Source organism: Rosa chinensis, chromosome 6 (genome assembly GCF_002994745.2).
Source record: "Rosa chinensis cultivar Old Blush chromosome 6, RchiOBHm-V2, whole genome shotgun sequence".
Taxonomy (NCBI): domain Eukaryota; kingdom Viridiplantae; phylum Streptophyta; class Magnoliopsida; order Rosales; family Rosaceae; genus Rosa; species Rosa chinensis.
Window position 1 is genome coordinate 22,744,811 of NC_037093.1, and position 14,217 is coordinate 22,759,027.

General features: G+C 35.9%; 1 protein-coding gene across 1 annotated transcript; it reads left to right on the forward strand.

The window, feature by feature from the left end:
* Positions 1-9,453: 9,453 nt before the first annotated feature.
* LOC112173495 (purple acid phosphatase) lies at positions 9,454-13,787 on the forward strand. Its single transcript, XM_024311132.2, has 8 exons — positions 9,454-10,123; positions 10,250-10,447; positions 10,611-10,722; positions 11,233-11,462; positions 12,225-12,363; positions 12,640-12,860; positions 13,184-13,305; positions 13,392-13,787. The coding sequence occupies exons 1-8, from the start codon at positions 9,917-9,919 to the stop codon at positions 13,582-13,584; spliced, it is 1,422 nt and encodes a 473-aa protein (XP_024166900.1). The 5' UTR covers positions 9,454-9,916; the 3' UTR covers positions 13,585-13,787.
* Positions 13,788-14,217: the final 430 nt, after the last annotated feature.

Genomic DNA, 14,217 nt, shown 5'->3' on the forward strand with positions numbered 1-14,217 from the left:
TTAGAGTCAGACATGAGAGTGAAGTATCTGCAGCTCTTTGGGGAATTGGGTGCTTGAATTTCGGGACGAAATTCTTTTTTTAGGGGGGTAGATTGTGATAACCTGTTATCTTGGCACTAAGTAGTGGAGTTCTTTTAATAAAGAGTAGTGGAGTTCTTTTAATAAAGAAGATTGTGATAACCTGTTTTCTTAGCACTAAGTAGTGGAGTTCTTTTAATAAAGAAAAGGTGAGGCAGGTTCCATGTTTTGAGCAGCAAAGTGAGGCACTATGTTCTGTTTTATTGTATGAGTTTTGGTGGAGGGTGTAGGCAAAGCAGCATAACAGTTTCTCACTCTCCCTCTCTCTCTAGCACGACAGAACCAAAAAAAAAAAAAAAACAGAGCAAGGCTTCTCCGGCCAAACTCTCCCTCCTCAGGCCACCTCCAGACGTCGGACCACTCTCCTTGGCTTAGCCTCGGGCCGCTCTACCTGCTGGACGTCGTCATTCCCTCCGGCACAGCCTCAAGGTCTGGCAAACCAGCTCGATCCGGTTGCACCCGAAACCGAACCAACTCATCCTCCTCGTGTTTCTGGCCACCAATCCTCACAAAACTTATCCTTCTACATCGACTCGACCTCCTGAAGCTCCCAGTAACAACCTTGCACGGCGGAGTTGTCTGTGGCGGCGGCTGCAAGTCAACCCCGACTTAGATCGAACGGAACTCTCGATCCGGATATCTCGAGCTGTACAGCTTCGTTTTGAGTGATTCTTGAACTGGGGAGATCGCCTTGAGTTGCTGAACAAATCTACAGAAAGGATCAAAGCGATTCGTGGAAGTTTTTACGTCGAACTCAAGCTCGCCGGATTCTGGAAAAATTTCGGCCACCGCAACTGTTCTAGGTAATTTCGACCCCTTCCGGTCATTTCCAGCTTACATGCTAGTTAGGAAAGTTGTTAAGCTTGATGAGATGAAGCGGAGCAGCCCGGCTCCGACACCATTGGCGGCTTTCCGGCCACCTCCGGGGACCTTCAGGGCAGTTTCTGCCCATTTGTATGTTCTACATGTTAAGACAATCATTTCGATATATTATACGAAATTTTTGGATATCGTATGATTAAGTTATGAATTTTTACGTTTCGATCGATTTCGATAGTTCGATTTATGATCTGTGAAGATCTGACCGTCTGATGGACTTGTTGTTTTGATATGTTGATCGTATGACTGTCCCAGTGACTTTGTGGTGTCATAGGCGAAGATCCGACCGTTGGATCTTCGTATAATTGTGAAAATAGTGATTTGGAAGGAGATTCGTGAGAATCCAACCGTCGGATTTTCATATAAATTTTTGGAGATGTTAGTAAGGGCGATTCAGGAAGATCCGATCGTTGGATCTTCGTGATAAATTAGGCGGATGATCCTAAGGGCGATCTGTGAGGATCCGACCGTTGGATCATCGTTTAATTTCGATCTGACCGTTGGATCGTCGTTTAATTATGTTTATGAGTTGTTGGCTAAGTTAAGATCGTATTGGATTAGGTGATTGACGGATTGATTTGGCGGACGATTGTGAATCGTATCTTGAGCTGTTAAGAAGACGCAGCGGGATTTTAGAGGTGAGTAAACTTCACATGGTTCATATTACGAACCGAGTACATATAATTACTTTATTTTGTCGTAATTGTGTGAAAATATTTATGAAATAAATTTTTTTTTAAAATCATATGGACTTGATCAACTACAGTCCATAGGTAAGTAAAATAATTTTAACTATACAAATGAATTTCATGATTTTTATGCTTGAACTATAGTTGGTATTAGAGATTATCCCTGAGTGGATAATTACGTATATAAATATATATATATATATATATATATTTACGTGATTATATATGGAATGGTGTGACATTGAGGAGTGTGGAATTGTGATGATTTTATATATAATATGGACTGAAATGTATTGTGCCATATTTATATATGATGATTTTGGATGGATTAATTCATGTTCGAAAAATCATAGTTGACTTGATGGGTTGTATAGAGGTCAATGATTTGGGGTTTTGAAGACCAAATGGTCTAAGGTCCTTCAGTTTAATGATAAACCGGAGTGCATGTGTTTGACGTTGTAGGAAAGATCACATGCGATGGAAATAACTGTTGGTTGTGGGAATGACCACATGCAGTGGGGATAACTGTAGGTTGTGGGAATGACCACATGCAGTGAGGATAATTGCAGGTTGTTGGAAAGACCACATAGGTGATATTGAGATTAGGGGATTGTGGGGATGTATTCCTCGTTGTTTTCTGTGAGTTGGTTTGACATTTTCTTTGTGAATGTTGAGATTGTTGGTTGTTACTTGAGTTAAAAGTATTGTGTTATAATAAATCAACCGTTCATTCTTGTTTACTCATACGAGCTTTGCAAAAAGCTTATCTGGTTTTGTGTTGTTGCAATTCCCGGTACACTATTCAAACGGTGTAGCGGGTAATCCTACATGACAAAAGAATCAGGAAGGCGATCGAGCTGTGTAGAGTAGCTGCTTGTGATACTCTGAATTTCTATTGTGAGGTTTGTTATGCTCATTTAGAGCTTTACAATTTATTTTGTAAGAGTGAGTTGTAATAATTAACTCGAGGTTTTCGAGATTTGAAATTTGAGTGGCATGTGGTGTGGTTGTTTTGAGAAAAAAATTCAGAACGTTTATTTGTTGTAGTTGTTTAATTCATGTTTCGGATTTGAATTTGTTATTCAAAATTCGGGGCATGACAATTACAATGCATAGAGATAGAATCATACAAGGAAAGAGAATCTCTAGATTCTTCTAATTTGAACCCTATTACCACTAGGTCAAGTAACCTAGAGTTTGGATTAAACACAAATAGAGATAGAGATATCCTTAAACAACCTCAAATTTTTTTTTTTTCAGTTATTAATTGAGTTTGTCAACTTATATGAAAAGACAAATAATGACAAAAGAGAAAAATGAAAAATTAAGTAAGTAAATAAATAAATACTCTTCTTACCTCATCCAACCAAATATAACATTCAATTTAATATTTTTTTTTTCCCGATATTTCCTTATATTGCCTATATAGTTTTATAATTTACTTAAAACAATTAAGTAAAAATAATAATTTCTATACATGGTCTATCATTTATTACAAAGGTAAATTCAAAACAATCTGATTTGGAATTTTCTTAAACTAAATTAATTGAATATTATGATATAGTTATTACTCGATCTTCCAACCCAATACCCTTGAAATCATTCTTTTAGCAAATTCAAAGGAGTTCCAACAACATATCAAGATCGAGAACCAACCATCTGATTAATTTGGTGGAGGAGAGACCTACTCATAAGAGAGCAATGTCATGTGATTTTGATTCATTTTTCTTCTTGTGGTTAAAGATAGAGATAAAAAGTAGAATAACAGATTGTTGTATCTCATGTTCAAGGGCATTTTGGTAAAAATAAGGAGGTCTACTTAGCTTTTTAAGTATTCTAAAAAGTAAATTAGAGGTATACTAAGTATGGGAGGTCTAAATAGCAAATTTGGAGGTCCAACTAGAACCACCCTATAGGGAGCCCTTCTAATGAGGACCACTAAAATGAGTTCTAGTTGAGGACTTTTGTGTGAGACCTACTTTTCGATCACATTTTTGCAAATCAACCGTTAGATGTTTAGATATTTATGTGTAGATCATTTATGTAATTTTTCAACCAAATTGAAAATCGTTAAAACATTCATGATCGTGATTTATCAGTTATGAACATGAACGGTTCATATTTGACAAATTTGGTTCGTCCACTGATTTGATCTAGTTTCGGTACCTTCACGATTAGCAATTTGGAAGAAAATTTTCAAAACTGATATACTCATGCATAAACATCTAATGATTGATTTGTCATAATGTAATCAAAAAGTGGGTCTCCCAAACTGTTGATTAGAAAGTCCTCAACTAGTCCTCATTAGGAGGGCTCCCATATATAGAACTACAAATTAACTTGGGAAGTTTTCATGTTAAAATTTTGTTTGTTTGACTATGTTACATGTTTACATTGATGAAGTGATAAATAAAAAAAAGTCTATCCAATTCTACGAGGGTCCGTACAAGTTTATATTTTTGTCTTCACAAATTCATAAAAGTTTATCTTTTGAAATTTATGGAAATCTAAAGATTTTATAAATCTGCCAACTTTAATTTCGCATAATTTTGGAAATCTATGAATTCTTTTTAAATTCATCACTTCAAAAAATTTTATATAAATCTAAATACAATAGACACACCCGGATCTTTCCGGTCTTCCAAAAAGAAAAGGACTTGAATTATTCTCCTTCAATATGAGGTATTCCAAACATTTGAGATTTTTATATGTTCATAATCTCCAAAGTCCAAACAATGCTATGTATGGATTTTTAGTCATATAATTCAATCTTCAGCAAAAAAAAAAAGGATGACGCTATTCACACACTCATTTTCTCTATTCACACACCCTCTCTATTTTTATATTACTTTAATTCAATTTACTTTTTACAAATTACCCTAACTACCCTCCCTTGCAATTCTGATTATTTTTCTTTTTTCTTTTTTTTTCTACCCGCAGACGAAGACTTCAAAACCCTTATTTTGCAAGTCAATTTGTGTTCAAGTTTTGCCTTACTTCCAAAACTACAAATTGCATGAAATTTTAGCATGCTTTACCTTAATGTGTTTACTTTGATTCTGAAAAATTTCAAGTTCATTGCTGCACAAATGAATTTTTAGTAAATCTCCAAAGCTGAACTATTCCTGCCTTAAGGTTCCACTTTAAATTGTGTTAAATTTGGTCAAATTTAACTCTTGCTTGAGAGCTCCTTAAGTCATACCCCGGGTTTGGGGTGTGACAAATTGGTATAAAATTTCCTAATTTCTCTTTAGATTTTTTTTTTGAAAAGGGGTTTGGAACCCAGCCTAATTGGGAAGCTCAACCCCACGCCCGTTATTATTATTAATAATAGCAGAAATATTGTACATCGAGGGGGACATAAAGTCTAAACCTCGAGTACTAGTACATGAGTTCTCGTAGAGAACATCCCAGATAATCATAGGAGTCTCCTCTAACCATTAGTCATCTAAATAGTTAACACTAGCAAGGTGTGCCAATCTATGGGCAACACCATTTGCTTAATGATAAATAGATTGTAAATTTAGTGAAGAGATTGCACGCAAATATACCTTACAATCCTCCACAATAGATTTAGCATGAACAAGTTAAGTTTTGAGTGATGAGGAAGTAATCAAGGAAATTGAGTGTTTTGTCTTATTTATTTTTGCAGGGAAACTAAAATATTTACTGAAATGAGGAGCACCTTTGTTGCTTCTTGAATGTTGACAATTTTAATGAGGTAAATTGTTTTTCTAGGTCATTAGCTAATGTTCTTAAAATCTTATGTAGGGTCGTTGATGATTCAAATTTTTTGCTTACATTAGAATTTTCACCGTGACCTTTAGATTTTGCATGAAGAAGTTAAGTTTTGAGTGATGAGGAAGTAATGAAGAAAGTTTCTGTGACTATAGATATCCATTATAAAACTCTGCATTGACTAATATTGTGCTCTTTCTGTTTATGTTTTGTTGCAGATTCTTAATGCCATTACGTAACAACAATCTTTTGTCTGAAGTGTAGACAGAAGAAATTTAATGAAAATAAAATTCATTAAATAAATCGGTCAATATTTGAAATTTTGACTAAACAGGCTTAGTTGGCACATGGGTCCTACAAAAGGTACACGTGGCTCATACGTCACCAAAATTATGTGAGCTTCGAGGACGACAGACAGAGGGACGCAAGCAGACGAAAGAAACCTCTCCAAAGCTCAGAAGTCTCCCAAGCTCGTGAAGAACCATCAAGCTGCCAAATAGCCAGTCTCTTCACCTCACCGACTTCAGACAAACAACAAAAATCACCTACAAGTTCAGAAGTCGTCAAACTCGCTGAGGATCAACAAGCACCAAGTAAACGTGCCGATTCATCCCAATCAAAGTCATACTCGCCACGTGACACCTCTCGTGGTTCAAATCTGACCAAGATCAAACCTCTTCAGTCCTTGATCATCCGTCTTCTTCAAGTCGTCAACAAAGCAAAGCTTCTGCCAAGTTCTTCATCAAGCTCGTGGAGAATCAACAAGAACTAAGCACACATGCCAATTCATCCACCATCAAAGCTAAAGAACACTCACCACGTGACATCGCTCGTGGTTCAAATCCGATCAAGAGCAAGCCTCTGCATCCTTTGGTCAACCACTTTCTACAAGTCGTCAACAAAGTAAATCCTCTATAAGTTCTTCATTAAGCTCGTGGAGAATCAACAAGCACCAAACACACGTCTTGGTTCATCCCCTACTAAAACCGAAGAACACCCACCACATGACACCACTCGTGGCCTAAATCCGATCAAGATCAAGCCTCTACAGCCCTTGGTCAATCGTCTTCCTCAAATCGTCAACATAACAAGAAGTTCACACTACAACCGTTCGATTCAAGATCAAGTGCTTACCACCCTTGGATCAAATCAACGTCGGAGATCGAATCAAAGGAGATTCTTGTGAAAGAACATCTACAGAGATTGTAACCCTCAAATTCATTAATAAAAAATTATATTATTTTGTACACGTGTCTGCATTCTGTTTGTTTTCAGATTTCCGTGTTTACATGAAGTGCTATTATATTTTCTTTGGATGCTATTTTACAATATTTGAGATATTATTGCATAGGATCTATTTGTTACAGACAGGAAATAATGTTCCAAAGTCTATTGTTTTTTTCATCCTAATGTTGAAGTTTTATTTACGGGTGAGTGTTCTTTCAATACAGTTATCTATAAAATATTCTATTAAGAGTTTCATACCATTGATTATGCGTGTGTCTGCATTTGACTAGCCCCTCATGTAAGTCTTGTTCAATTAATTTTGAACTACTCCAATTTTTTTTTCGTACCTCGAAATTTTCCAAATTTGCAGACTACATCTGAAAATGGCTTATTGCCAATCTATAAGAGACGAGAAACTTTAATAAGCTAGGTGCAATATTGGAACCCCAGACAACAAAGAAGTAAAACATGCGTCTTACCCCTTCTACTCGTATGAGGACAAACTTTGCAATTTAGATAATAATTGATTCATGATTGACTTGCCAAATAGAAAAAAGAAGAAAAAAAAAAATAATCAGAATTGCAATAGAGGGTAATTAGGGTAATTTGTAAAAATAAATTGAATTAAAGTAATAGAAAAATAGAATGAATGTGTGAATAAAGAAAATGGGTGTGTGAATAGCACCACACAAAAAAAAAGTCATATAAATTAATTGTGATGAAATGAATGAAAGAAATAAAAAATAAAATAAACAAGAACGGGCCTATGGCATGTACTTGGGCAACTACAAATTTGTCTGAGGTCCAGGTAACATTCAAATCTCCAGGTTTTGCAGAAATTATTGCATCGTTGAGTTGAAATCTATCAGTTCGTCTGTGTGGTAGAGCTAGCTCCACAAGAATTTAATCGTCCAGCCTATCTCCTTTTCCATGGTATTCCCCTACCCTATCTCTCTATCTGCATCGTCTGCCTTTCTAGTATTGAACTGTATTGAATTTTTATGGAGGTTGAGAACTTTGGTTTATGCCAGAAGACAGAAAAATATTAATTCCCAAAATTAGAGTCGAGGTCATTTTAGTTGTTAATAATCGATAGGTTAGAAACCTGTGCTTGCAGTATACCCAAAAGATCAGAGTAAATTACACAATGAATAGCAATGTAGTTTTCCAATCATCTGCAAGCTATTTATTAATAGCTGTCCTACTATACGAACCCAAGAAAAAGAATATTAAGAACCGAGAAAGAAGAACAACAAAAAGCTCTCACAACCCGTCCCCAGTTCCAAGCTGATTGTCAATTTAAAAATAGGGTTCTCTTGTTCGTGATACGTTTTCCTTGATTAATTGATAATGATGTATTGGTACTATTAATTGTCTCATGTTCGTTATGTTTCTTTCTATTTCACTCCTAACTCTAGAGCTGCATACATTATGCTGCTTAGGTTAGAGAACTTTTGAGTGACTTTGGTGCAGACCCTTGCCCCAGTTCAATGGTTTAAGCGATCGAATTCCATTGCAATTGTATCAATAACAAAGCAGTGAGTTAGCAGAAATGTAAAATGGAACATGTATTTTTATGCAAAGGTTTCTGTGGTTGTTATAGATCAAAGCAAGAAAGGCTTTGCCGTACGTAGCAGAAAAAACAAGCACCAGCTTTGAAGACTAATAAGCAAAAAAATAGTTAATGTTTGCAAAGTTGGAGAAACCCCAAATAGAAGAGACAATAGAATCCAATGAGTAGCATTAGTTACCGAGGCAAATTCTATGAAAACCTCCGCCCTTCATTTTCTCCCTATTTCTAGACATCCGTGAAATTCCTTTGTTCTTTCAAATTGTGGTGGTGATGACGCCATCGTAGATTTCTCCTCCTTATTGTCTTGCTGCTTAGGTGACCACTTGTTGGGGGTCGCCTGGTTTGGACCGGTAGTGTGACTAGTGTCTTGTTGGGTTGTTTGTTTAGGCAAATTTTTTTTTGGTTACAGAGGGGACCGAAACGTCCCAAAACTAAAACAACTTAGCTAGCAAGCCTCACACTAGGCCTTACTTGTTCTGCGCATTCTTACAGTATCATCAAGGTCTTCAAAGTAAGCCTGAGAAACATGAATGAGAGGACTTTCAAATTCCACAACTCCATAGGCAATTAGGCATGAGTAATGCTATTTTTAGCAAGGCAGTCAGCAACCATGTTACACTCCCTATAAATGCAACCATGTTACACTCCCTATAAATGTGTCTTACAGAAAAAGATTGGAACTTATCAATAAGATTTCTGCAGCAAGTGATGAGAGAACCAAGAGAATGGAGAGAAACATCAGTATTCTTAATGAGCCTCACAAGAATTGCATAATCAGATTCAACGTCTTTTTTTGGAGAGAAACATCAGCATTCAATTTGGTTCTTTAATATTTGACCCGTATAGTTAGGTCTTTGGTGTGTTTTTTTTTTTGGCAATAAAACTTACACTCTTCGCATTTACTAGGGTATAAGAGTTGGCTAGAAAGCATAAGTAGGTAAGTAGGGATGTCCCAGTTCCAATGGCCCGATTTTTCTGTATTGATTACTAATCCAACTGATAATTTTAGTTTTCAATTAGTTGTAACACCAAAAAGTTGGCTCAATTATGTTTCGCATTGATTTCAACAAATTGACCCATATCTCGAACGATAATTATATTCAAAACCTAGCCTATCTCATACAAAAATTTTCACTATCATGGATCGAAAGTAACTTGACCATCAAAAATTTTGGTATGAAGCTTGAACATAGGGACCAAAAGGAAAGCAAAAGAACGTAGAAAGCAATACAGAGACAAAACAATAGATCAAAAAGCAAACAGCGTCAAAAACAAAGGCAAAGGGGACAAAACAGAGCAAACAGAAAATGGAGGAAAACCACAGGCATCTACACAAAGTGCTCAAAGAGACCATTGAAGGCACGTCTTCTACTACAACATCATTATCACCATCAGCCAGATTCCTTTTCCAAATGTTTGGATCAATACAATTCACAAGGAGCTTTAAACTTGGGAACAAATTAGCTTGCACTCCAATGCTAAATTATTTATTGGTATCTCCGTATATGCAAACAATGCACTGAAGAAATCTAGGCAGACCCAATTCGTTAGTATTCAACTCCTTGACATCTAACTTGCATATTTGTACAAACCTCTCAATATTTCCCACATTTTCCAGTAAATTAAACTTTTTTTTTATTTGGATTAAATTCTTCATCTGTATATAAAAGGAGCTGAATGGGTTTTGTATGGACTGGTGGAGTTTGAGGGTGCTCTTGATAGTTTGAAAAGAATGGGTGTGTTGGGATTAGCTTGTGCTTCTACTTGGTCCATACAAAGGGTAGCTATATTTGTAGTATTGGGTCTGGTTTTGAACTTGGGTGTGGTGTGTAATGGAGGCAAAACAAGCACTTTTGTGAGGCAAATTAACAGAAGTTTGGATATGCCTCTTGACAGTGATGTGTTTAAAATCCCTCCAGGCTATAATGCACCTCAACAAGTATAGTTTTTCAAGATTTATAGCTTAAGCTTCTGTTATTAATTAGATTGATCACGAGGTGTACTCAAACTTTTGGTGTTTAATTTTGTTTAGTTGTATGATTAATGTGTGTTTTCCTGTGTGAAGGTTCATATAACGCAAGGGGACCGTCACGGGAAGGCTGTGATTGTGTCATGGGTGACTGTAGATGAACCAGGTTCCAGTACCGTGCTTTACTGGAGCACGAATGGGAAGCAAAAGAAGGCTGAGGGAAAAGTTAAAACCTATAAATTCTACAATTACACTTCCGGTTACATTCACCACACCACCATCAAAAAATTAAAGGTACAATTTTATGTTTAGTTTCAGGTTTCCCTCGGTTGTTTTTTTCTTCAAATGCTAGGTTGGTGTGGAATCTGTATGAGAGAGACTAAGTTTTGGAGGTCTTTTATTGAAATGATGAATGTAGTATATAAGCATTGTGAGCCAATCATCTGTGTTCTTGTAGTTCAATACCAAATATTACTATGTCGTTGGAGTCGACCACTCTGAGCGGCAGTTCTGGTTTATGACTCCTCCTGAAGTTGGGCCAGACGTCCCTTACACATTTGGTCTAATAGGTAAGTATTCTGTATCAAAAGATTCAAAACACAATACATAGTAAGGATCATCTAGCTCGATAGATTTCATTCAACATTTGGCATTATGAATCATAGATATATAATGGTTCCAGTCTTATGATATATTCTTGTCTTTCAGGGTTCATTTTGGATGAATGGTTTTGAAAATAGTGATTTAGTTAATATTGTATAGTTAAACTGCATGGTCGAACTATAAGAATCTAATTGGATTTTGAATTGAAAGAAAAAGTTCAAATGAGTTTCAAATGCTTACTTGTTGTAGTTAATTTAAATCCATTTCAGTTATACTGTATTGAGCTAGCTATTTCAAATGTCTTTGGTCTTATGTTTTGTAATTTCTTCAAACTAGTATAGCTTTAATAATATGAAGACATAGTGTTCTTTTTGGTCTTAATCTTAAAAGCATGGGAACTACATAATGGACAAGATCGGCAACACTGCATTTCCATACATATGAATATCATTTAGACAGTTACCATTGGGTTGCAGGGGATCTGGGTCAGACCTTTGATTCAAACAAGACGCTAACTCATTACGAGCTAAATCCACTGAAAGGAGAGACAATTTTATTTGTTGGCGACCTCTCGTATGCGGATGACTACCCAAATCATGATAATGTCAGATGGGATACATGGGGAAGATTCACAGAGCGGAGTGCTGCTTATCAACCTTGGATATGGACTGCAGGGAATCATGAAATTGATTGTGCCCCAGAAATTGTAAGCATCTCAAAAAACCTTTGGTTTCTCTGGAACATAAACTTGTACTCTTAGTTGTCTTTTCTTGTCTTGGATAAGATCATACATGATATAGTTATTTTTAGTACTATAACATTATACATCTTTGGAGAGATACAGAGACTATTTCTTGAGGTTAGTTTTACCTCTGTTGGTATATACTTTTTTATGCATTACCATTTACCACTTTGATCATTCATTTTTTGTTCGTTAGACTATATATTTGCATACACTTCTGCTTGTGGATTTTCTGTGAATTCTATATCCTCTGGGACATTTTACGTTTATCCATGAGGCCATTTCTAAATGCTCTAATCAAGAGAAAGTTTTTCTTGCCCGTGTAATATTAGATTTGGTCTTACAAGTTACAATTGATAAGTTGGGATTCGGTTTGTTCGCTTGTAAGAAAACAACGTATGATAGGTAATAAGCGTATTCGGATTGCCACCTATAAGAATGATTGTCTTCTTTGGGAAACCAAAGAACGCAAGCACGGCCTGCATTGCATAAATGCTAAAAACAAGATAAGGATGGATGTATGATAGCTAACGAACGTGAGGAAAATTATTATATATATGGTCTCGGACCATGGTGCCCTATTAGTTTATTTACAGTAGTCCATGTTATAAAATTTGAACCAGAATTTGCTGCTCAATCATTTTGCATATGCACTTTCCAAGTACTGATGAATCATTGGATGAACTACATTTACTAAAAGAGAATTAGTACTTTTATATATGGCAGGGGGAAACCAAATCTTTTAAACCTTACACTCACCGGTATCATGTCCCACATAAAGCATCAGGGAGTACTGCCCCTTTTTGGTACTCAATCAAGAGAGCTTCGTCCTACGTCATCGTCTTAGCTTCATATTCAGCATATGGTAAGAATATATATTATAATCATGCATACTATTTTTATCAACATGAGTGATGAACAAGTTTATCCAGCAAAACGTATGAAAAGTGTAGTAGTTTCAGATATATTTAACATTGTAGTTAGATCATCTGTACAAAATGTCTTTGTTAGGCACGTTTCTGTTCCTTGTTTTTTGTTTTCAATGCCAAGAAGAAAAGGTCTTTGTTAATTAAGGTGATTGATTAAACAAGTTCATTCAACCATATTATTTTATTTTTCTTACTATCTTGTTTTTCTTTAGGTAAATACACTCCTCAGTACGTATGGCTCGAGCAGGAGCTATCAAAAGTTAATAGAAGTGAGACACCATGGTTGATTGTCTTAATGCATTCCCCATGGTATAATAGCTACAACTATCACTATATGGAAGGAGAAAGCATGAGAGTGATGTTTGAGCCGTGGTTTGTACAGTACAAAGTTGACGTGGTATTTTCTGGTCATGTCCATGCCTATGAACGATCTGTAAGTGCTCGATGTATATGTTCTAAATCATTAGTTTCAGAATCATTTTGTTTGATACCTGCTATCTGCATAGAACTGGTCATTGTCTCTGTCAAATTACTCTCTATTTGTAAAACTAAGATTTTGCAGTTCAGCATATTTTATCCCTGATCAATTCAATGTTTTTGATAAGCTACACAAAACCCTTTTGAGGAAAATTACTTTTCACAAATTCTGATAGCTATGTGGAAGGAAACTGCACGTATTTATTTCCTTTTTCCCTGCCCCATTAATCATCATGAGCGCATTGCTCAATAAGTGATTTCTAATTCAATATACCACAGGAACGCATATCCAATGTTGCATATAACATTACAAATGGTAATTGCATTCCTGTGAAAGATCAATTTGCACCTGTGTACATAACCATTGGGGATGGAGGAAATCTTGAAGGCTTAGCAACCTCGTAAGTATAAATGAATATGTGTAACATGATATATTTGATATTTTGTGACAATACTTGAATCATTGAATGTCTTCTTCTGTGTGCAGCATGACAGAGCCACAGCCAGAGTACTCGGCCTATCGAGAGGCCAGTTTTGGTCATGCCATTTTTGACATCAAGAACCGAAGCCATGCTTATTTTAGTTGGCACCGTAATCAAGATGGATATGCTGTAGAAGCTGATTCTATGGTGTTCTTGAATAGATACTTTCATCCTCTTGATGATTCCACAAGTGCTTGAACATAATGTAAGAAACATACAAAGCAACTTTTGGTTGCTATTGTTCTTGTAGAATATATACCCAAGTGTATAGGTTAAAAGACTTAATAGTTGATACTTTCCTCAATCTGATGGCTGAATCATGTATATCTTTTAACTTATTTCCTTGTTGCTACATATACTATCATCCTCTTGCTCTGCTATCACTATATACTCATGTTATTCATCTCTATATTATCAGCCGTATTGCTATACTCTTCATCGTTGTTCAGAGTTCTGAATTATTGCATCAATTCTTCCTCTGCAACATCCTTTGCAACTAAGTAAAGCACATAGAGTTCATCAACCACAATGAACTTTGGATAAGAATTTGAAAATTAACCACTTAAATAACTGCCATCTCTGTGAGCTGTTTGTATTTTGTTGTTCTGTGTTCTCTGCTTGGTTCTACTCTTTGGCTTGCTTTTAGTAAAATCTTTTAAAGACAAAAGAAAACAAAAATGCACACAGAAATACTAAAGTTTCGTAAACTGTTGGAAGCAGAGATAAATCACTGAGTCGCAACCTTGCCCCTAGTGTTTTTTTTTTTTTTTTTGGTGAATCTTCTCCCTAATGTTGCAGCTTTAGTGCTTTAGTTTTTGATAATTTCAATGT